The sequence below is a fragment of the Phoca vitulina genome, unplaced genomic scaffold, assembly GCF_004348235.1.
Source record: "Phoca vitulina isolate PV1807 unplaced genomic scaffold, GSC_HSeal_1.0 scaffold99, whole genome shotgun sequence".
In the NCBI taxonomy this organism is placed as follows: Eukaryota; Metazoa; Chordata; class Mammalia; order Carnivora; family Phocidae; genus Phoca; species Phoca vitulina.
The window spans coordinates 1,898,094-1,923,773 of NW_022589802.1; the positions used below are offsets into that span (position 1 = coordinate 1,898,094).

The following is a 25,680-nucleotide window of genomic DNA, read 5'->3' on the forward strand; positions in this document are numbered from 1 at the left end:
TTTTTATTAATTGTCTCCTTTGCTATAAACATGCTTTTTAGTTTGATGCAGTCCCATTTGTTTTTTTTTTTAGCTTTTGTTGCCTGTGCTTTTGGTATCAGGTCTTACATTAAGTATTTAATTCATTTTGAGTTAATTTGCAAGATAGGGATCAAATTTCATTCTTTTGCATGTGGATATCCAGTTTTCCCACCACCATTTGTTGAAAAAACTATTCTTTTCCCATTCTGTATTCTTAGCATCCTTGTCAAATATTAGTTGACTATATATACATGAGTTTATTTCTGAGTACTTTATTATGTTCCATTGATCTATGTGTCTGTTTTTATGCCAATACCATAGTTTTGATTACTATAGCTTTGTGATTGAATCAGGAAGTGTGATGTCTCCATCTTTATGTTTCTTAAAATTGCTTTGGCTATTCAGAGTCTTTTGTAGTTCAATATGCATTCTAGGTTGTTTTCCCTATTTCTGTGAAAGATGCTATTGGAATTTTGATGGTTATTGCATTGACTGTATATCACTTTGGGTAATATGGGCATTTTTGCAATATCAGTTTTTCTAATTTATGAACACAGGATATCTTATTTGTGTCTTCAATTTCTTTCATCAATGTCTTATGGTTTTCAGTATACAGATCTTTCATCTCCTTGGTTAAATTTATTCCTAAGTATTTTATTATTTTTGATACTATTATAAATGGAATTGTTTTCTTAATTTCTTTCTCAGGTACTTTGTTGTTAGTATATAGAAACACTACTGGGGCAGCCTGGGTGGCTTAGTCAGTTAAGTGTCTGCCTTTGGCTCAGGTCATGATCCTGGAGTCCTGGGATGGAGCCCCTCGTTGGGCTCCATGCTCAGCGGGGAGTCTGCTTCTCTCTTTCTCTCTGCCCTTCCCCCTGCTTGTGCTCTCTCTCTCTCTCTCACTTGCTCACTGTCTCTCAAATAAATAAATAAAATATTAAAAAATAAAAAATAAATTAAAAAAAGAAACACTACTAATTTTGTATGTTAATTTTGTATCCTGCAATTTTCCTGAATTTGTTGATTAGTTCTAACAGGGTTTTGTTTTGTTTTTTGGTGTAATCTTTAGGGTTTTATATATATAAAATTATGTCATCTGCAAATAGAGACAATTTTACTTCTTCCCTTCCAATTCTGATGCCTTTTATTTCTTTTTCTTACCTGATTGCTCCAGCAAGGACTTTCAGTATTATCTTGAAAAGGAGTGGTGAATGTGGACACTTATGTCTTCTTCCTGATCTTAGAGAAAAAGCTTTCAACCCACCATTGAGTACAATGTTAGTTGTGAGCTTGTCATATATGGACTTTTTTATGTTGAGGTATATTTCTTCTATTCCCAATTTGTTAAGAGTTTTTATCATGAATGAATGTTTAATTTTGTTAAATGCTTTTTCCTGCATCTATTGAAATGATCATTTGTTTTTTTTTTTCTTTCGTTCTATTAATGTGATATACCACATTTTTTGAATTGCGAATGTTAAACCATTCTTGCATCCCAGGGATAAATCCCACTTGATCATGGTGTTTGATTCTTTTAAAGTGCTGTTGAATTTGGCTTGTCAGTATTTGTTGAGAATTTCTGTGCCTGTATTCTTCAGGGATATTGGCCTGTACAGTTGACCTTTGAACAACAAGTTTGAACTACATGATTCTACTTATATGTGGATTCCAATATATTGGAGAAATGTTTGGAAATTTGTAACAATTTGAGGAAACTCACAGATAAACCACATAGGCTAGAAATATAAAAAAAAATTAGGATAAGTTTGATATGTCATGAATGCAAAAAAATATATGTAGATATTAGTCTATCTTATTATTCACTACCATAAAATATACACAAATCTATTATAAAAAGTTAAAATTTATCAAAAGTTATGCACATATACACAGATGGCCCATGGCACCATTCACAGCTGAGAAAAATGTAAACAAATGTCAAGATGCAGTGTTAAATCATAACTGCATAAAATGAACCACAGTTTATATTGTACTACATTAAGAATTTTAGCCACCTCCTGTTGCTATTGCAGTGAGATCAAGTGTTGTGAGTATCCACTTAAAACACTATGTGATGCTAATCATCTCCCTGTGAGCAGTTCATTTCTCCAGTAAATTGTGTATCACAGTAAAAAGTGATCTCTCATGGTTCTTGCATATTTTTCATCATGTTAAGTGCAATACCAAGAAACTTGAATAACACCATGGAAACAATACAAAGTACCATAGTGATTCTGGGAGTGCTCCCAAGAAGCAGAGAAAAGTCATGATATTACAAGAAAAGGTTTAATTGCTTGATATGTACCATAGATTGAGGTCTACAGCTGAAGTTTCCCACCATTTGAAGGTAAATAAATCCAGCATAAGGATGATTATAAAAAAAGAAAAGGAAATTCACAAAGTTATCACGGCAACCACATCTGTAGGTACAAAAACCTTGTACTTTTTGTGAAATTACCTTTTTCTCATTGAAAATGCGGCTTTTATGCAGGTGCAGGATTGCTATAAGAAAGCCCGGTGATGGGGCACCTGGGTGGCTCAGTTGGTTAAGTGGCTGCCTTCAGCTCAGGTCATGATCCTGGAGTCCCAGGATCGAGCCCCGCGTTGGGCTCCCTGCTGAGCAGGGAGTCTGCTTCTCCCTCTGACCTTCCTCCCTCTCATGCTCTCTGTCTCTCATTCTCTCTCTCTCAAATAAATAAATAAAATCTTAAAAAAAAAAAAAAAAGAAAGCCCGGTGATGGGTATTAAGGAGGGCACGTACTACATGGAGAACTGGGTGTTATATGAAAACAATGGATCGTGGATCACTACATCAAAAACTAATGATGTATTGTATGGTGACTAACATAACATAATAAAATTTAAAAAAAAAAAAGGCATATCTATAGATTCTAATATGATTCAAGAAAAAATGAAGTCATTACATAACAATTTAAAGTAAAAGGAAGGTCTAAAGTTGGGGAACTTAATGCCAGCAAAGAATGGTTTGATAATTTTAAAAAGAGTTTTGGCTTTAAAAATGTCAAAATAACAGGAAAAACAGCTTTTGCCAACCAAGAGGCAGCTGAGTTCCCAGACACCATTAAAAAATCACTAAGGAAAAAAGATATCTGTCTGAGCAGGTTTCTAATGCAGATGAAAGTGCCCTATGCTGGGAAAAAAATGCTACAAAAGACATTTATTAGTAAGGAAGAGAAGCGAATACCGGGACTTAAGGAAGGGAAGGACACACTAACTCTACTGTTTTGTGTAAATGTAGTCAGGTTAATGATCAGGACTGCTCTTATCTATAAAGCTACTAACCCTCCAACCTTGAAGGGAAAAGATAAACACCAGCTGCCAGTATTTTTGTTGTACAACAAGAAGGCCTGGACAATGCAAACACTTTTTCTGGATTGGTTCCATCAGTGCTTTGTCCCTGAAGTCAGGAAGTACCTTGTTAGTAAGGGATTGCCCTTTAAAGTTCTTTTGATATTGGGCAATGCACCTGGCCACCCAGAAACCCATAAGTTCAACACCAAAAATATTGAAGTGGTCTACTTGTCCCCAAACACAACACCTCTAATTCAGCCTCTGCATCAGGAGATCACAAGGACCTTTAAGTCTCATTGTACATGGCACTCTATGTAAAAGATCATCAACCCTATGCAGGAGAACCCCAATATAGAGAACAACATGAAAATCTGGAAGGATTATAACACTGAAGATGCCATCGTTGTTACAGAACAAGCCATGAAAGCCATCAAGTCTGAAACAGTGAATTCCTGCTGGAGAAAACTGTGTCCAGATGTTGTGCCTGACTTCACATGATTTATGACAGAACTAAAGAAATAATGAAAGAGATTGTGATATGGCAAAAAAAAGTGGGGATTGAAAGTTTTCAAGATATCGATCTTGGAGAAATTCAAGAGCTAATAGACACCACATCTGAGGAATTAACAGAAGACAACTTGATGGAGATGAGTGCTTCTGAAGCAGTGCCAGACAATGAGGAAGAAGATTTAGAAGTAGTGCCAGAAAACAAATTGACATTAGACAACATGTAAGAAGGATTCCAATTATTCAAGACTGCTTTTGACATTTTTTATGACATGGACCCTTCTATGATATGGGCACTGAAATTAAAGCAAATGGTGGAAGAAGGATTGGTACCATATAGGAACATTTTTGGAGAAATGAGAAAAACAAATCAGACAGACATTACAATGTATTTCTGTAAAGTTACTCTGAGTGTGCCTGCCTCTCCTACCTCCCCTTCCATCTCCTCCACTACTTCTATCTCTGCCACCCCTGAGACAGCAAGACCAATTCCTCCTTCTCCTCCTCCGCCTACTAAACCAGAAGACAAGGAGGATGAAGACCTTTACAATGATTCAATTCCACTTAATGAATAGTAAATAATCATCATGGCATACAGTTAATAAACTTATTATCTGTTGTGTGTTTTTGTCCTCATGTGAATATCTTTTGTTTTTTTTTTCTAATAACTGTACAGCAGGAATTGTATGAGACATTTTTGTGTCATCATCATCACATAAATATTCATTATGAAGAACATCATGTGTAAGACTTGTATGGAAGTGGATAGCTGATCCTTACATAGGCATAAAGTGAGTGGTATTTAATATAAAATTAATAATGTGTTAGTTTTCTGTTTTTTTTTTCATTGCCTATATATACTTTATTTTTTTTTCTTTTTTTTATTATTATGTTATGTTAGTCACCATACAATACATCATTAGTTTTTGATGTGGTGATCCTTGATCCATTGTTTTCGTATAACACCCAGTGCTCCATGCAGTACATGCCCTCCTTAATACCCATCACCGGGCTAACCAATCCCCCTCCCCCCCCTCCCCTCTAAAACCCTGTTTGTTTCTCAGAGTCCATAGTCTCTTATGGTTCATCTCTCCCTCCAATTCCCCCCCCCCTTATTTTTCCCTTCCTTCTCCTAATGTCCTCCATGCTATTCCTTATGTTCCACAAATAAGTGAAACCATATGATAATTGACTTTCTCTGCTTGACTTATTTCACTTAGCATAATCTCCTCTAGTCCCATCCATGTTGATGTAAAAGTTGGGTTTTCTGTTTTATAACTTTGCTTTCAAAGAATTACATTACCATACAGTAATTCTCTCCTCTAATTGGAGACAATGCATATCAGCCTATCATCACAGGCAAGTGTTTTTTTTTAAGTAACAATGTTTCCAATACCATATTATGAATATGACTGTAATACTGTATGCCATAAAAATTTTATGACAATTCATTCATGAGTATATGGGCTAAGTCACCATGAAGCAATTATATTGATTATACTAGGCTACCATAAAGCAATCATATTGCTGCTTCTTTGATATCAATGTATGAATTGTTATACTTGTAAATAAATATTAATTCCTTTTTCACATATTTTCATTTTTGATGTGTAGTGTCAGTAGCATGTATAGCATTTATAGTATTTTGTATCATGTAAGACAGTATTGATGTAGGCTCTAACATATGGTTTGTCTTATAAGTAGATGAGGTAAACTTACACTATCAATAAATACAGTACTATAAATGTATTTTCTCTTCCTTATGATTTTCTTAACATTTTATTTTCCTAACTTTATTATAAGAATACAGTATATGATACTTATAATGTACAAAATATGTGTTAATCCACTGTTATTGGTAAGGCTTCTGGTCAACAGTAGGTTATTAGTAGTTAAGTTTTGGGGGAGTCAGAAGTTATAGGCAGATTTTCCATTATGTGGGGCTTTAGTGCCACTAACCCCAGCATTGTTTAAGAGTCAATTGTAATTTTCTTTAATTCTAAGTCTTTATTTGATTTTGGTGTCAGGGCAATGCTAGCCTTCTAAAATGAGTTTGGAAGCATTTTCTCCTTTTCAGTTTTTTGGAAGAGTTTAAAGGAGGACTGGCATTTATTCTTTAAATGTTTGGTTACCCATGAAGCCATTTTGTCCTGGGCTTTTCTTTGTTGGGAGGTGCTAATTACTGATTATATCTCCTCGCACTATATTGATCCATTTAGATTTTCTATTCATGATTCAGTGGTCTATGCTCCACTGTTCAGCAGGGCCACAGGGGGCCTCTGTTGTATGGGGGACGAGCTACTTGCAGCAGTTGGGTGCCACACTGTTTTGAAACACAGGTTAACCCTAGCATGCTCTACAGCTTGGGGGCAGGGATCCTCAGGTATTACAATGGGCCTGTTTCAACTCATGGAAGTCACCATTTTGGTGGTTGGAGTGCCATGACCCCCCATCTCCCTCTCAGCCGTACAGCCAGAGGTTTTGACCCATGGAGGTCTCCATTTTGGTAGTTGGGGGTCACCATGACCCCCAGGCAAGACAGCCAGGGTGTTTTAGATCTGGGGAGGTCACCATTTTGGTGCGTGAGGGCACCAGGACACCAAGGGGTATGATCCTTTTGTCTAGACTACAACCATTGGGTAAGGCCTCTGCTGGAGTTGTGCTATTGGTCCAAATTCTGCTGTTGGGCAGTACCTCTGCCTGTACTTATCTGTTAGCCAGAGCTACAGGCTGCTTTGAGAGGTTGGGTTTCCTGTACAGGTGGGGACAGACTGCTGGCTAAACTCTGATCAGGCGAGTTTGCTAGCAGGGACCTGGTATCACTGCCAAGATCCAAGCACAGGTGGCTGGAAGTTTCACCACTCCCCCTTCTTTGTTCCTAGTTGACCCCAAATGGTCTAGCCGTGTTGATTCTCCCAGTATTCCCCATGAGACAAGGCAGAAGTAGGCCTCTGGAGGAATGCTCTGGAATGCTGGGGGAAACTGTGTATCTGCCTTAGGCTCTCCTTTTCCCACTAGAGAAACCATAGACCCAGAGGAACCCTCTAGGTGCTACATTGGCTGGCCTGGGGGAGGGAAGTAGGTGGTGCAGTGAAGCCACTTCTCTGACCTTTCTAATGTGGCTTCTCTTGGATTTTGTGCTCAAAGAAGGTGTTTTAGTTTTAATCCCTGGTTCTGGGATTTTCACAAAAGTATTATTGTCTGTAAATAGTTGCTAATCCATATATTTGTGATGGGATACCAGAGCCAGGGATGTCCTATTTCACCATCTGCTCATCTTAGGCATGCTCTTTGCTTCTTTGGAAATGAGATAGGAAGAAAGAAATTGAAAGAGAGAAGCCTAGAAAAGAAGATGGAAAAAAATATATTCAGTTATTTAAAACAAATGCTTGATTTGATAAGTTTTTGAAAAGTCCACTTGCTTTGTCTTTCAGATCTACAAAATATAACTAATTTATGAATATTTATCATATATTTTATATATTAAATATTCCACATGATCATATATCTCCCTGTGTGTATCTGTCTTCTTTTTATACAAACATTAGTCATAGGGGATTAAGGACCATCCTACTCCAGTATGACCTCATCTTAACTAATTATACTTGCAACAACCTTTTTTCTAAAGAAGGTTACATTCTGAAGTACTCAGAGTTAGGACTTCACCATATCTTTCTGGGAGACACAATTCAACCTATAACAAGTAGGAAGCCTAGGCAGAAGATATATTTTTTAATTTTTTTATTTATTTGAGAGAGAGAGAGGGAGAGAGGAAGGGCAGAGACAAAACACTCAAAGTTGTTTGGCATATAGTAAGAGCTCAATAAGTGTTCACTCTTGTTTTGGAGTGGGGTGATATAGGCCAGCCCACATTCTGCTATATGAACTTTTGGTTCTAACTCTAAGTCCATTCAAACAGCAGAGCATTGTGGTTAAAAAGCATAAACTGTGGAACTAACCCATATGGTCTTGAATTCAGGCTCCACTGCTTAGTAGCTGGATAGCCTTATATAATTGCTCAATTTCTCTTTGCCTCAGTTTACTGGACCATAAAATGAGGATAACAATAGTATCTACTTTATAACATTGTTATAAACATTAAGTATTTTAAGATGTTAAATGTTAAAGTGCTAGAAGAGTGCCAGTCACATAGCAAATGCTGTAGAAGAGACTGTTATTTATTTTTATTTAAGACACTGATTTATTTGAATGAATCTGTGTCAGAATTGCTCTGAGCAAGCTGTGTTGGTACAGTGTTGGCATATATTTTTGCATAAAAATGCACTACTTCATGATTATTAAAGAGATCTGGTTATGTGAACTTGGAAGGTGCTGGAATGTCTTGTTTTGAGTATAAGGTTAAAGAACTTGGTGAACTGAATTGGGGCCCACCTTGATTTAACAATGTTTACTCAGCTATATATTGCCTAATTTTACTCTCTTTCCAGGAGAATATGTCGTCATGACAACCCACTTCCATCTCAAGCGAAAAATTGGCTATTTTGTGATCCAGACCTACTTGCCATGTATCATGACTGTCATTCTGTCACAAGTGTCTTTCTGGCTCAACAGAGAGTCTGTCCCTGCCCGTACGGTCTTTGGTGAGTGTTGTTTTACGGAGAATGGGCAGATGAAGGCATTGGCAAAGTTTTATGATGGACCGTCAGAGTAGGGATAAGGAAAGTGGATGGGAGCAATGCCTGGGCCCAGCATTAGTAATTGAGTCATCAGATCCTGGTGTTTCAAGCAACTGAATTCTTTTAAAAAAAAAGTGGGAATAGAAGAGTGTTGGAGTAGTAAGGTTACTAAAATGCTTCCTCTCTCAGTCAGGTTTGCTTCAGGAACTGGGGAGGGACTGAGCCTTCGGTGAAAAGGAGGAAATTAGTGGGCAGAGCTGGAGAAGGTGACAAGTGGGAAACTAAGTTGACAACAGAGAAGTGGATTGGGGGCTTTTTACGATCCTTTTTTTTTTTTTTTTTTGTATAAGCATCTGACATTGCTATTTCTCCTCTAGCTTTTTTGAAAGTACAAATTATCAGTAAAGGCTACACAAAGTTTGAAGGATTTTTCAATAGTACCTACAATCAGGGAAATTTTCTTTAATAGAAAGTTACTGGTGTCTAAAAAGAGATTTGTACATCATTAGCATTTTTTCCTGGGAGACTTAAAACATATAGAATATTTTCTGCCTGTTTCCCCCACTGTAAAAATTTTTACAAGAAAAGTACTCTTTTTAGTCTACTAAACTGCCTCCATGGCAGTGGTGTCTGTGAGGCATACACATGGATATGCTGAGTACCCACACAGAAGGCCAATATTTCCTACCAATATCCTGAAGCTATGCTGTGTAGTTAAATAGTAAATGGTGTTTTTTAAGAAGAAGCAGCATTTTAGGTCAGGTAGAAGAGACCACAGCATAGAGAACAAGAGTAACCTGTAAAGAGGGAAAAAAGAAAAAAAAAAAAAACTAGAAGGGTGTGATATCATGGAAGTCAAGAGGAGAGTGTTTCAAGAAGCAGGGAATAATCATTTGGTGTAAATTCTGTGTTTTTAGGTAAGATGCAGATAAAAACTGTTGAGTATGGTGATATGCTTGGTTGTTAGTGATCTTGAACAGTTCTAGTGAAGTAGAGGGAACAGAATCTATGTAGGAGTCAACAATATTTAGAAATATAACAAACTACATACTCTGAAAAGTCTTCTACAAACTCCTAGAAAAGCTAGATAAAACATAGAAAACATTCTTTTTAAATATCTGAGCTGATAAATTAAATGAAATACTCAGGGGCCCAAATGGAAGAGGGAACTAAAAATTAGAGTTAATCACATGAACTGATACTGTTATAGGTGGAAAATGGACTACTAGTTTTGGTAAATAAGATTTTGAGTTTTAAGGTTACATAAGAAAGGCTTTGAGCCTGAGTGAAGTTTAGGATTAGAAAGAACTAGGGCTGTGGTAGACTAAATAATGGCCCCCAAATATATCCATGTCCTAATCTCTGGAACCTGTGAATGTTACCCTATATGGCAAAAGGAACGTTGCAGATGTGCACTAACTTAAGGATCTTGAGATGGAGAGATTATCCTGGATTATCTGGTTGGGCCCTAAATATAATCACAAGTGTCCTTATAAGAGGGAGGCAGAAAGATATTTGACTACAGAGCAAAAGGCAGTGTGATGAAGGAAGCTGGAGAGATTTGAAGATGCTATACTGTTGGCTTTGAACGAGGAGGAAGGGGCCCATAAAACTGCCAGACTTCTGGCCTTCAAGAGTGTAAGAAAAAATATTTGTGTTGTTTTAAGTCACTAAACTTGTGGTAATTTTTTACATAAACCATAGGAAATGAATACAAGGATTCATCCCATAAATCCAATACCATTGAAGGGTTATGCCCTAGAAAGAGCACTAAAAAAATACAGTAATCAGTGCAGGGAGACAATAAGGAATAATATCTGTTTTGGCCTGGGCTCTGTGTAAAATATAGGATTCATTAAGAATTTATTTTTTAATTTAAACTTGGCCTCACTTGAGTTTAGAGTTCATAGTTACACTTACTGCATCGATGTAAGAACCTCCAACATAAAACGTTAATTTAAAAAGTGATTGCAGAATTTTTATAAAAGAACAAAGAGCCAAGAATAGCCAATATCCTCCTAAATAAGAACAAAGTGGGGGGTGCCTGGGTGGCTCAGTCAGTTAAGGGTCTGACTCTTGATTTTGGCTCAGGGTCGTGAGATAGAGCCCCGTGTTGGGCTCCACACTCAACAGGGAGTCTGCTGGAGATTCTCTCCCCCTCCCCCCCTTATGTGCACTCTCTTGCTCTAAAATAAATAAGTAAATCTTTTTAAAAAAGAACGAAGTGAAGAGACTTGCCCCACAAGATGTCAAAAATAATTAAAAAGCTATAGAAATTAAGAGTGTGTTATAGGCATAAGGGAAAGAAAAACACTATAGAGAAAGTAAAAGTAGACCCACATATATGACAACTTGATTTATGACAGAGATGGCATTGCAGAGAATTAATTTGAGACTGATCATAGGCTTAAATATAGAAGCTAAAAATGTCATGCTCTTAGAACTAAATATAGGACAATGTCTTTGTAACCTTTGGAAGATGGAAATTTCTTAGTATACAAAAAATTAAGTGAAGAATAAAAAAATAAATTTGACTTAATCAAAATTAAAAATTACCACTCCTCAAAGAATAACATTAAGAGAATTAAAAAGCAAGCCATAGACTGTAAGAATATATTTTATATATATACAGATCAACAAGGCATCTGTTTGAAAAATATAAAGAGATCCTTAAATTCAATGATAAAAATACAAAGAATCTAATTTTAAAAATTGGAAAAATACATGAATAGACATTTACTGAGAATATATGTAAATGCCCCGTAAGAACATGAAAAGATATTTAGCATCATTTTATATCAGGAAAATACAAATTAAAACTACATGGAGACATCACTTTATAAACACTAGAATGGCTAAAATGAAAAAGACTGACAATTCCAAATATTTGTGAGGTTGAGGAGCAATTGGAATTCCCATACACTGCTGGTGAGGATTTAAAATGGTACAACCACTTAGGAAAAAACAGTTTGGCTATTTCTTAGAAAGTTAATACATTTATCCAAAAATCTAGGTATTTCACTTCATACCCAAGTGAAATGAAAATATATATAAAAGGCTTATACATATATAAAAGACTTATACAAGAATGGTAATAATAGCTTTATTCATAAAATCCCAAATTGGAAAATATCCGGATGTATATCAACAAGTGAATGGGTGTTTATATTGTGGCATGTTCAATCAGATATTCATACAGTGCATTGACAACTATTGAGTCACATAACAGTATAAGTGAATCTCAAAAATTATGTCAAACTAAGAAGCCAGACCCAAAATAGTACATAATATATGATTTCATTTATAGGAAATTCTAAGGCAGGCAAAACGAAGCTACAGTGTTAGAAACCAAAGCAGTGCTTTCCTCTGGGGTGATGGATTGACTGAAAATGGGTACAAGGGCACTTGGGCATTTGTTGGTTTGGTAGAATATTCTATATCTTCATTGGGATAGTAGTTATACAACTGTGTACATTTGCCCAAGCAATTTGAAATGTACAACCAAACTATTTTTTTATTGTATATAATTTATAACCCAATTAAAAAATACCTACTAAAACTCCAGATATTGCTATGATGAACATGTTTAAGTAGGTGAAACTAACATGATAATTCTATCATATAGACAGTGTATTTATGTAGAGAAAAAGAGCACATGAGAGAGCAAGCACACTGGAAATTCTAAAACTTGAATATATAGATAAAAACTCAGTGGTTTAGATACAATTGAAGGAAAAACCCATGAACTGAAAGAAAATAGTTAGAATGAGGCCCAGAAAGACAAAAATGTGTAAAATGCAGAAGAGAAACTATTTATGATTTATTGAAAAGGTCTAACACAGAAGTAATTGGAATCCTAGAAGAAAACTGAGAGAATGCTATAGAAGCAATTTTTGAAGAAACAGTGGCTGATTCCTGTCCAAGCCTGATAAAGGACAAAAAGGCACAATTACAAAAAGCTCTATGAACCCAATTCAGATAAATTAAAAGACAAGACAGAGACACATTAGAGTGAAATTTTTGGAAACAAATAAAAAACAAAAAGAAGAATCTTTAAGTTATCCTAGAAAAAAAGTGCATTGTCTTTAAAGTAATAATAGACTACCCTGACTTCAACAGAAACAATAAAGACCCTTTCAGACAAAAAAATAAAACTAAAAATTCATTTTCATCAAACCCTCACTGAAGGGAGTTCTTCAAGCAAAAGGAAAATTATCCCAGAAGGAAGGATTAAGATGCATTTTAAAAGTGAAAATAATAAATATATGGGGTATGTTAAATGACTATTGAATGTATAAAATAATAACAGTAGCTTACTGGGCATACAATATATTTAGAGTAAAAGACTAGACCGTAATGTAGTGTATATAAGTTGAGATGGAGATAAAATGTTCTAAGGACTTTCATTGTCAGGGAAATGTGTAAAGGTACCAATTAATATTTAATTTTCATAAGTCAAAGGTTCATGCTGACTGAAACTCATACATCTAATGGGAATGTTAAATGGTATAGAAAACTGGCAGTCTCCTATAGTTAAACATATGCTTATAATATAATCATGTAGTTCCATCCCTAGGTTTACTGAGAAAAATGAAAACATATGCTCATACAAAGACTTACATGTAAATCTTCCCAGCAGCTTTATTCATAATAGTTGAACATTGGAAATAGTCCAGATGTCCATTAATAGGTGAATGGATAAACAAATTATGTTATATCAATGCAGTGGAATGCTACTCTGAAATTTACACGAATAAACTGAAGATAGATGCAACAACATGAATGAGCCTAAAGAATACTATGCTGAGTGAGGAAAGCCAAACACTAATGAGTAAATACTATATGATATGTATGAAACTCTAGGGGGAAAAAGATCTAACCATACTGAAAGAAACCAGAGGAGTGGTTACCTGGGACCAAGGAGGGGATGGAATGGTCACAAAGGAATCTTTGGGTTGATGGAAGTATTCTATAGACAATACCTATTAGAAAGGGTGAAGAGGGGTATTACCAGATGGTAGAAATCTCACAGAAGCACAGATTACCATAAGACTATGGTAGTGTAATGGTCGAAGGAATACTAGAGGTCAAGGAAAATATGTACCTCTATCTCTTGAGTTCTTGATTCTGAATGATCAACCATGTTTGAGAACAGAAACTAGTACACTCAGTATGAGCATCAGATTTTAGTTAAGATTGAAAGATGTGCATTTGAAGAAGAGGTTGAGAATATATGTGAATCTGCTGGTCATAGAGCAGCAGAGTTGGAGAGTTAGAAGAGTTTGGGAGAAAGGGGTTGTAAGAAGAAATGGGTGACTGGGTCATATTCAGTAATGTACTTTTTGGAACAGGATTAAGCCTGACTGATAGTGAATTAACAAAAAGCTTTCCCTTTGTGGTGGCACCTTAGTTCACCAGGTACATGAAGTATGATTAATTCTAATTGTCTCTTAGGGAAAATGAGTGCTCATTTTGAAGGCTGTGGTGTGAAATGTTTTGATTTTTGTATCCCTAGGACCTAACTCTGTATGGCACAGAATAGACAGTTGTTAATGTTGGAGAAAAGAGAATAAGAACTAATATAATGATAACAGTATAGTTACTCTAAGAAAAGTGCATTCTTCACTCTGATGGGAACACATGTATTGCAGTGTTACATGGGTTGCAGGCTGGGCAGAGCAGTTTCACTCATCACACATGTACTAGAGGCTTACTCTGTGCCAGGTATTATATTCTGGGTTGAGGGGATAGAGATAGATTACTCATGATCCCTATTCTCAAGCAGCTCCTGCTTTGGTAGTACAGACAGACATGTGTTATCAAAGAAGTGTCCTTAGACTTTTAGAAGTGCTCAAAGGAAGCGAGTTTGGGGCAGTCACAAAATACTTTCTAAAAAAGTCTTGAAAAAAGTACAAAGTACTGGGTGGTAGGACTGCATCTCTTAAAATGCCAAACATGGTCAATCCATAAAGTGTAAATTCTTGATTGAGGGTCCTACCAGATGACTGGCTAAGAGCTCTTCACAAAATGACTGTTCTAATTAAGCTCTAGAGGCTAGAATTCTAAAAAAATTCTACTGAGTTATGATATAGAAACACTTAGGTTGCTGTAGAGTTCTTTCCATTCATCCACTGGCACACTGTTATGACTGTGACAGGATAGACAATTGCATTTGTTAATAACCATAAATGAGGTAGCTTGTTTCTCCCATGAATCACTCCTGAGAGGATTACTGAGCCTTGGGTTCAGTCCCAAAACTTCCCAGGCTACAAATTCAGATAGTTTGTTAATAGGTACTAGCTAAGTGGCTGATTCCTGACAAGGCTTAAAATTTGATTTGCCAATCAGCTTTGACAACTATATAGTTTCTACAAAGGTGCTTCCTTAGGATCTTTCTGTTGAAATTCTACTGACTATTGCAGTCTGAATTTTCATTTACATAGCAAATGTATAAGTAAGGAACATGAGGGACCAAGATATTAAAGAAACCTAAGAGGCTACAGCACACATAGCTGACTCTCTGGGTAGAGTTAAGAGGCCCTTTCTCCTTTTCTTTTTTTAATGTTTGTATTTAAATTGAATTTCATTAACATATACTGTATTATTAGTTTCAGAGGTAGATTTCACTGATTCATCAGTTGCATACAACACCCAGTGCTCATTACTTCAAGTACCCTCTTTTTTTTTTACATTTTAAAAATTTTATTATGTTATGTTAATCACCATACATTACATCATAAGTTTTTGATGTAGGGTTCCATGATTCATTGTTCCCATATAACACCCAGTGCTCCATTCAGTACATGCCCTCTTTAATACCCATCACCAGGCTAACCCATCCCCCCACCCCCCCTCCCCTCTAGAACCCTCAGTTTATTTCTCAGAGTCCATAGTCTCTCATGGTTCGTCTCCCCATCCGATTTCCCCTCCCTTCATTTTTTGCTTCGTACTATCTTTTTTTTTTTTAACATATAATGTATTATTCGTTTCAGAGGTACAGGTCTGTGATTCAACAGTCTTACACAATTCACAGCGCTCACCATAGCACATACCCTCCCCAATGACTATCACCCATCCACCCCATGCCTGCCACCCCCCACCACTCCAGCAACCCTCAGTTTGTTTCCTGAGATTAAGAATTCCTCATATCAGTGAGATCATATTATACATGTCTCCTCTGATTGACTTATTTCGCTCAGCATAATACCCTCCACTTCCACCCATATCGTTACAAATGGCAAGATTTCATTCCTTTTGATGGCTGCATAACATTCCATTGTATATATATACCACATCTTCTTTATCCATTCATCTGTTGATGGACACCTTGGCTCTTCCCATAGTTTGGCTATTGTGGACATTCCTGCTATAAACATCGGGGTGCACGTACCCCTTCGGATCCCTACATTTGTATCTTTGGGGTAAATACCCAGTAGTGCAATTGCTGGGTCGTAGGGTAGCTCTATTTTCAACTTTTTGAGGAGCCTCCATACTGTTTTCCAGAGTGGCGGCAATAGCTTGCATTCCCACCAACAGTGTAGGAAGGTTCCCCTTTCTCCGCATCCCTGCCAACATCTGTCGTTTCCTGACTTGTTAATTTTAGCCATTCTGACTGGTGTGAGGTGGTATCTCATTGAGGTTTTGATTTAGATTTCCCTGATGCTGAGCACTGTTGAGCACTTTTTCATGTGTCTGTTGGCCATTTGGATGTCTTTTTTGGAAAAATGTCTGTTCATGTCTTCTGCCCATTTCTTGATTGGATTATTTGTTCTTTGGGAGTTGAGTTTGATAAGTTCTTCATAGATTTTGGATACTAGCCCTTTATCTGATATGTCATTTGCAAATATCTTCTCCCATTCTGTCAGTTGTCTTTCGGTTTTGTTGAGTAGTTCCTTTGCTGTGCAAAAACTTTTTATCTTGATGAAGTCCCAATAGTTCATTTTTGCCCTTGCTTCCCTTGCCTTTGGCAATGGGTTTCCAGGAAGAAGTTGCTGCAGCTGAGGTCGAAGAGGTTGCTGCCTGTGTTCTCCTCTAGGATGTTGATGGACTCCTGTCTCACATTTAGGTCTTTCAACCATTTTGAGTCTGTTTTTGTATGTGGTGTAAGGAAATGGTCCAGTTTCATTGTTCTGCATGTGGCTGTCCAATTTTCCCCACACCATTGGTTGAAGAGACTGTCTTTTTTCCATTGGACATTCTTTCCTGCTTTGTCGAAGATTAGTTGACCATAGAGTTGAGGGTCCATTTCTGGGCTCTCTATTCTGTTCCATTGATCTAGGTGTCTGTTTCTGTGCCAGTACCATACTGTCTTGATGATGACAGCTTTGTAATAGAGCTTGAAGTCCGGAATTGTGATGCCTCCAGCTTTGCTTTTCTTTTTCAACATTCCTCTGGCTATTCAAGGTCTTTTCTGGTTCCATACAAATTTTAGGATTATTTGTTCCATTTCTTTGAAAAAAGTGGATGGTATTTTCATGGGGATTGCATTGAATGTGTAGATTGCTCTAGGTAGCATTGACATCTTCACAATATTTGTTCTTCCAATCCATGAGCATGGAACGTTTTTCCATTTCTTTGTGTCTTCCTCAATTTCTTTCATGAGTATTTTATCGTTTTCTGAGTACAGATCCTTTGCCTCTTTGGTTAGATTTATTCCTAGGTATCTTATGGTTTTGGGTGCAATTGTAAATGGGATCGACTCCTTAATTTCCCTTTCTTCTGTCTTGCTGTTGGTGCATAGGAATGCCACTGATTTCTGTGCATTGATTTTATATCCTGCCACTTTACTGAATTCCTGTAGGAGTTCTGGGAGTTTTGGGGTGGAGTCTTTTGGGTTTTCCACATAAAGTATCATATCATCTGCAAACAGTGAGAGTTTGACTTCTTTGCCGATTTGGATGCCTTTTATTTCTTTTTGTTGTCTGATTGCTATGGCTAGGACTTTTAGTACTATGTTGAATAGTCATGGTGTTAGTGGACATCCCTGCCGTGTTCCTGACCTTAGAGGGAAAGGTCTCAGTTTTTCTCCATTGAGAATGATATTTGCTGTGGGTTTTTCAGAGATGGCTTTTAAGATATTGAGGTATGTACCCTCTATTCCTATACTCTGAAGAGTTTTGATCAAGAAAGGATGCTGTACTTTGTCAAATGCTTTTTCTGCATCTATTGAGAGGATCATATGGTTCTTGTTCTTTCTTTTATTAATGTAGTGTATCACATTGATTGATTTGTGGATGTTGAACCAACCTTGCAGCCCAGGGATAAATCCCACTTGGTCGTGGTGAATAATCCTTTTAATGTACTGTTGGATCCTATTGGCTAGTATTTTGGTGAGAATTTTTGCATCCATGTTCATCAAGGATATTGCTCTGTAATTCTCCTTTTTGATGGGGTCTTTGTCTGGTTTGGGGATCAAGGTAATGGTGGCCTTATAAAACGAGTTTGGAAGTTTTCCTTCCATTTCTATTTTTTGGACCAGTTTCAGAAGAATAGGTATTAATTCTTCTTTAAATGTTTGGTAGAATTCCCCTGGGAAGCCATCTGGCCCTGGGCTTTTGTTTGTTGGGAGATTTTTGATTACTGCTTTAATTTCCTTAGTGGTTATAGGTCTGTTCAGGTTTTCTATTTCTTCCTGGTTCAGTTTCGGTAGTTGATACATCTCTAGGAATGCATCCATTTCTTCCAAATTATCTAATTTGCTGGCATATAGTTGCTCATAATATGTTCTTATAATTGATTGTATTTCTTTGGGGTTGGTTGTGATCTCTCCTCTTTCATTCATGATTTTATTTGGGTCCTTTCTCTTTTCTTTTTAATAAGTCTGGCCAGCGGTTTATCAATCTTATTAATTCTTTCAAAGCACCAGCTCCTAGTTCCATTGATCTGTTCTACTGTTCTTTTGATTTCTATTTCATCAATTTCTGCTCTGATCTTCATTATTTCTCTTCTCCTGCTGGGTTTAGGCTCTATTTGCTGTTCTTTCTCCAGCTCCTTTAGGTATAGGGTTAGTTTGTGTATTTGAGACCTTTCTTGTTTCTTGAGAAAAGCTTGTATTGCTATATACTTTCCTCTTAGGACTGCCTTTGCTGCATCCCAAAGATTTTGAATAGTTGTGTTTTCATTTTCATTTGTTTCCATGAATTTTCTTAATTCTTCTTTAATTTCCTGGTTGACCCATTCATTCTTTAGTAGGATGCTCTTTAGCCTCCATATATTTGAGTTCTTTCTGACTTTCCTCTTGTGATTGAGTTCTAGTTTCAAAGCATTGTGGTCTGAAAATATGCAGGCAATGACCCCAATCTTTTGGTACTGGTTGAGACCTGATTTGTGACCTAGGATGTGATCTATTCTGGAGAATGTTCCATGGGCACTAGAGAAGAATGTGTATTCTGTTGCTTTGGGATGGAATGTTCTGAATATATCTGTGAAGTCCATTTGGTCCAGTGTGACATTTAAAGTCTTTATTTCCTTGTTGATCTTTTGTTTAGATGATCTGTCCATTTCAGTGAGGGGGGTGTTAAAATCCTCCACTATTACTGTAGTGTTGTTGATGTGTTTCTTTGCTTTTGTTATTAATTGGCTTATATGATTGGCTGCTCCCATGTTAGGGGCATAGATATTTACAATTGTTAGATCTTCTTGTTGGATAGACCCTTTAAGTGTGATATAGTGTCCTTCCTCATCTCTTATTATAGTCTTTGGTTTAAAATCTAATTTGTCTGATATAAGGATTGCCACCCCAGCTTTCTTCTGGTGTCCATTAGCATGGTAAATGATTTTCCACCCCCTCACTTTCAACCTGGAGGTGTTCTTTGGGTCTAAAATGAGTCTCTTGCAGACAGCATATCAATGGCTCTTGTTTTTTTATCCAATCTGATAGCCTGTGTCTTTTGATTGGGGCATTTAGCCCATTTACATTCAGGGTAACTATTGAAAGATATGAATTCAGTGCCATTGTATTGCCTGTAAGGTGACTATTACTGTATATTGTCTCTGTTCCTTTCTGGTCTATGTTACTTTGAGGCTCTCTCTTTGCTTAGAGGACCCCTTTCAATCTTTCTTGTAGGGCTGCTTCTGTGTTTGCAAATTCCTTTAGTTTTTGTTTGTCCTGGAAGCTTTTTATCTCTCCTTCTATTTTCAATGACAGCCTAGCTGGATATAGTATTCTTGGCTGCATATTTTTCTCATTTAGTGCTCTGAATATATCATGCCAGTCCTTTCTGGGCTGCCAGGTCTCTGTGGATACATCTGTTGCCAGTCTAATGTTTCTACCATTGTAGGTTACAGATCTGTTTTCCCGAGCTGCTTTCAGGATTTTTTCTTTGTCTCTGAGACTTGTACATTTTACTATTAGATGTTGAGGTGTTGACCGATTTTTATTGATTTTGAGGGGGGTTCTCTGTGCCTCCTGGATTTTGATGTCTGTTTCCTTCCCCAAATTTGGGAAGTTCTCAGCTATAATTTACTCCAACATACCTTCTGCCCCTCTTTCTCTTTCCTCTTCTTCTGGGTTCCCAATTATTCTAATATTGTTTCATCTTATGGTATCACTTATCTCTCGAATTCTGCCCTTGTGATACAGTAGTTGTTTATCTCTCTTTTTCTCAGCTTCTTTATTTTCCATCATTTGGTCTTCTGTATCACGAATTCTCTCTTCTGCCTCATTTATCCTAGCAGTTAAAGCCTCCATTTTTGATTGCACCTCATTAATAGCCTTTTCGATTTCGACTTGGTTAGATTTTAGTTCTTTTATTTCTCCAGAAAGGGTTTCTCTAATATCTTCCATGCTTTTTTCAAGCCCAACTAGTATCCTTAAAATCGTCATTCTGAATTCTAGTTCCGACATCTTACTAATGTCCGTATTGATTAGGTCCCTGGCAGTTGGTAATGCCTCTTGTTCTTTTTTTTTTTTTTTTGAGGTGATTTTTTCCATCTTGTCATTTTGTCCAGAGGAGAATAGATGAATGAGAGAACAAAATGCTAACAGGGTGACAATTGCCCCAGAGAAATATACACTAAACAAATCAGAAGAGACCTGAAACCAGGAGAAAAGAAAGGGAAAGAAAGAAAAAAGAAAAAAAGAAAAAGAAAAAGATAAAAAAAAAGAATATGCTCAAATATGATCAGGCTGGTGTAGAGATCAGTGCCACACACTAGATTTTGGGCGTATTTTGGTCTGTTAGAAGAAAGTGTCTCCCAAAATATTGAAGAAAGAAAAACATATATGTACAAAAATAAGGGTAAATATGATGAAGGGATGGAATATGACTGTAAAGATGAAAATTATAAAAGATTTTATAAAAGTAATTGATAAGTTGGTTGAAAAAAGAAAGAAGAGAAATTTTTTTAGAAAAAGGGAGAGAATGTGATCAGGCAGGAGACTAGAACAAAGCCATACACTAGAGATTTAGGGTCTATTTTGGTCTGTTAGAAGAAACTGTATCCCAAAATTTTAAAGAGAGAACAACTTATATATATACCAAAAATAAGTTTAACTACTATGAAGGGATAGAATATGACCCTAAAAATGAAAAATAAAAAAGATTTTTAAAAAAGAATTGATAAGATGTTGGTTGAAAAACGGAAAAAGAAAAATTTAAAAAAAAAGAAAAAGAAAAAAAAGAAAATTAAAAAAATTAACTTTGAAAGACTAAAGAATCAGGGGGAAAAAAAGCCATGAATTCTGTGTGCTGTATTCCCCTAGTGCTGGCGTTCTGCCATTCTCATTGATCGGTAAACTTGGTCTTGGCTTGCTATCCTTGCTGATCTTTTCGGGGAGGCACCTGTTGCCGTGGTTTTCAAATGTTTTTGCCAAGGCAGAATTGCCCCGCCCTTGCTGGGGCCGGCTAAGTAATCTGCTCGGGTTTGCTCTCCATAGCTTTTGTTCCCTGCATGCTTTCCGTACAGCTTCGGAGGATGAGAGTGAAAATGGCGGCCTCCCAGTCTCCGCCCCAGAGGAGCCGAGAACTCATGGCCCCACTCCTCAGTGCACCCCCAGAGAAAAGCAGTCAATCACTCCCGTCTCCCCGGTCTCCAGCCGCACTCCACGCTCATCCAGCCTGTGACCAGGCATTTCTATCTCTGGCACCTGACCCCATTTGGAGTCTCCAAACCCAGCAGATTACTGTGGTGCGCTCCCATGCCGCTCCTCCCAGGGGAGGAAGGGGAGTCTCCCCAGATCTGCTGCTTGTTGGCTCCCTGCTGTAAGAGCAGTGGCCCGACTATGCCAAGGATCAGTTTATGGCAACCCCGAGCTGAGAGCCCACTCCTCAGCTCCGTCTCTGCAGCCAGCTTCCCTCCTCTGATACCTGTGAGCTCTGCCACACTCAGGCACCCCCGGTCTTTCTGTGACCCCGAGGGTTCCGAGACCACACTGTCCCAGTGAGGGCTTCATCCCCCGCTTAGCCACTGGAGCGACGTCCCTCAGTGGAGCAGACTTCTAAAAATTCCGATTTTATGCTCCACTGCTCTATCACTTCCCAGTAGTGGCTGACGGAGGCCCCTCCCCCGCCATCTATCTTCCTGAATATCGCCTCGGATTCACTTCTCCGCACATCCTACCTTCCAGAAAGTGGTCGCTTTTCTGTTCAGAGAGTTGCTACTGTTCTTTTCTTCCATCTCCTGTTGAGTTTGTAGGTGTTCAGAATGGTTTGATCCCTATCTAGCTGAATTCCTGGGACCAGATGAAATTTAGGTCTCCTACTCCTCCACCATCTTGCTCCTCCCCCTCAAGTACCCTCTTTAATGCCCATCACCCAGTTACCCCATCTTCCCACCCATGTCCCCTCCAGCAACCCTTAGTTTGTTTCCTATAGTTAAGAGTCTCTTATGGTTTGCCTCCCTCTCTGTTTTCCTCTTCTTTTATTTTCCCTTCCCTTCCTCTATGTTCATGTGTTTTGTTTCTTAAATTCTACATATGAGTGAAATCATATGGTATTTTTCTTTCTCTGGCTGACTTACCTTGCTTAGCAATATACCCTCTAGTTCCTTCCATGTCATTACAAATGGCAAGATTTCATTCTTTTGGATAGCTGAGTAATATTCCATTGTGTGTGTGTGTGTGTGCGCGCGCGCGTGTGTGTGCGCACGCCACTTCTTCCTTATCCATTCATCTGTCCATGGACATCTGGGTTTTTTCATAGTTTGGCTATTATGGACATTGCTGCTATAAACGGGGCATGTGCCCCTTCGAATCATTATGTTTGCTTCTTTTGGATAAATACTTAGCAGTGCAATTGCTGGGTTGTAGGGTAGCTCTATTTTTAGCTTTTTGAGGAACCTCCATACTGTTTTCCAGAGTGTCTGCACCAGTTTGCATTTCTACCAACAGTGTAAGAGGGCTCCCCTTTCTCTACATCCTTGCCAACGTTTGTTGTTTTGAGTTGTTAATTTTAGCCATTCTGACCAGTGTGAGGTAGTATCTTATGGTTTTGATTTGTATTTCCCTGATGCCAAGTGATGTTGAGCGTTTCTTCATGTGTCTGTTGGCCATTTGTATGTCTTCTTTGGAAAATACCTGTTCATTTCTTCTGCCCATTTCTCGACTGGATTATTTGTTTTTTGGGTGTTGAGTTTGATAAGTTCTTTGTAGATTTTGGATGCTAATCCTTTATCTGATAGGACATTTGCAAATATCTTCTCCCATTCCATAGGTTGACTTTTGGTTTTGTTGACTGTTTCCTTTGATGTGCAAAAGCTTTTTTATCCTCACAAAGTCCCCATAGTTCATTTTTGGTTTTGTTTCTCTTTGTTTTATAGATGTATTAGTAAGAGGTTGCTGTGGCTGAGGTCAAAGAGGTTGCTGCCTGCCTCTCCTCTAGCATTTTGATGGATACCTGTCTCATGTTTAGGCCTTTCATCCATTTGAGTTTATTTTTGCATATTGTGTAAGAAAGTGGTCCAGTTTCATTCTTAGACATGTTGCTGTCTAATTTTCCCAATACAATTTGTTGAAGAGACTGTCTTTTCCATTTGGCATTCTTTCCTGCTTTGTCAAAGATTAGTTGACCATAGAGTTGAGGGCCCATTTCTGGGTTCTCTATTCTCTTCCATTGATCTATATGTCTGCTTTTGTGCCAATACCATACTGTCTTGATGACTACATCTTTGGAATACAGCTTGAAGTCAGGAATTGTGATGCCTCCAGCTTTGCTTTTCTTTTTCAAGATTGCTTTGGGTAGTCAGGGTCTTTTCTGTCCATACAAATTTTAGGATTATCCAGCTCTGTGAAAAATGTTGATGGTATTTTGATAGGGATTGCTTTGAATGTGTAGATTGCTTTGTGTAGCATAGACATTTTAACAATATTTTTTGTTCCAATCCATTAGCTTGGAATGTTTTTCCATTTCTTTGTGTCTTCCTCCATTTCTTTCATAAGTCTTCTATAGTTTTCAGAGTACAGATCCTTTACCTCCTTGGTTAGGTTTATTCCTAGGTATCTTATAGTTGTTGGTGCAATTGTAAACCGGACTGATTCCTTGATTTATCTTTCTTCTGCATCATGTTAGTGTATAGAAATACACCTGACTTCTGTGTATTGATTTTATATCCTGCAACTTTGCTGAAGTCCTGTATCAGTATTAGCAATTTTTTGGTGGAGTCTTGGGTTTTCTACATAGAGTATCATGTTGTCTGTGAAGAACAAAAGTTTCACTTCTTCTTTGCCGATTTGGAAGTCTTTAATTTCTTTTTGTGGTCTGATTGCCCAGGCTAGGACTTCCAGTACTATGTTGAACAACAGTGGTGAGATTGGACATTCCTATATGTTCCTGACCTTAGGGGAAAAGCTCTCAGTTTTTCCCCATTGAGGATGATATTCGCTGTAGGTTTTTTGTATATGACTTTTATGATAGTGAGGTATGTTCCCTCTATCCCTACACTGTGGAGAGTTTTAATCAAGAAAGGATGCTATATTTTGTCAAATGCTTTTTCTGCATCTATTGAGAGGATCATATCGTTCTTGTCCTTTCTTTTTTTAATGTGGTGTATCACATTGATTGATTTGTGGATGTTGGACCATGCTTGCAGTCCAGGAATAAATCCTACTCAGTCATGGTGAATAATCCTCTTAATGTACTGTTGGATCCTATTAGCTAGTGTCTTGGTGAGAATTTTTGCATCCATCTTCATCAAGGATATTGGTCTGTAATTTTCCTTTTTGATGGGGTCTTATCTGGTTTTGTGATCAAGGTAATGCCAGCCTCATAGAATGAGTTTGGAAGTTTTTGTTCCATTTCTATTTTTTGAAACAGTTTCAGAGAATAGGTATTAGTTCTTCTTTAAATGTTTGGTAGAATTCTGCTGGGAAGCCATCCAGCCCTGGACTCTTGTTTGTTGGGAGATCTTTGATTACTCTTTCAATTTCTTTGCTGGTTATGTGTCTGTTCAGATTTTCTATTTCTTCCTGTTTCAGTTTTGGTCATTTATATGTTTCTAGGAATGCATCCATTTCTTCCCAATTGCCTAATTTGTTGGTATATAATTCTTCATAATATTCTCTTATAATTGTATTTCTTTGATGTTGATTTTATCTCTCCTGTTTCATTCATGATTTTATTAATTTGGGTCCTTCCTCTTTTCTTTTTGATAAGTCTGTCTAGGGGTTTATCAATCCTATTAATTCTTTCAAAGAACCAGCTCCTAGTTTTGTTAATCTGTTCTACTGTTTTGTTTTGTTTTTTATTTCTATATCATTGATTTCTGCTCTGTTCTTTATTATTTCCCTTTTCCTACTGGATTTAGGCTTTATTTGCTGTTCTTTTTCCAACTCCTTTAGCTATAAGGCTAGGTTGTGTATTTGAGACTTTTACTGTTTCTTGAGAAAGGCCTGTATTGCTATATATGTCCCTCTTAGGACTGCCTTTGCTGCATCCCAAAGGTTCTGAACTGTCATGTTTTCATTTTCATTTGCTTCCATGTATTTTTTAAAATTCTTCTCATGGCACCTGGGTTGCTCAGTCAGTTAAGCATCTGCCTTTGGCTCAGGTCCCCCTGCTTGTGCTTACTCTCTCTCTGTCAAATAAATAAATAAAATCTTTAAAAATAAATAAATAAATTCTTCTTTAATTTCCTGGCTGACTCATTCATTCTTTGGTAGGATGTTCACTAACCTCCATGTATTTTCGGTCTTTCCAAATTTTTTCTTGTAGTTGACTTCACGTTTTAAAGCACTGTGGTCTGAAAATATGCATGGAATAATCTC

At 37.3% G+C, this 25,680-nt stretch overlaps 1 protein-coding gene across 2 annotated transcripts in view; it reads left to right on the plus strand.

The window, feature by feature from the left end:
- The window catches only part of GABRA3 (gamma-aminobutyric acid type A receptor subunit alpha3), a 352,889-nt gene that overhangs the window by 299,867 nt on the left and 27,342 nt on the right, over positions 1-25,680 (plus strand). For both annotated transcript variants that reach the window (XM_032397394.1, XM_032397393.1), the window contains exon 8: positions 8,292-8,444. In XM_032397394.1, coding sequence (XP_032253285.1) covers positions 8,292-8,444 — 153 coding nt within the window. The remainder of the gene's footprint in view (positions 1-8,291; positions 8,445-25,680) is intronic.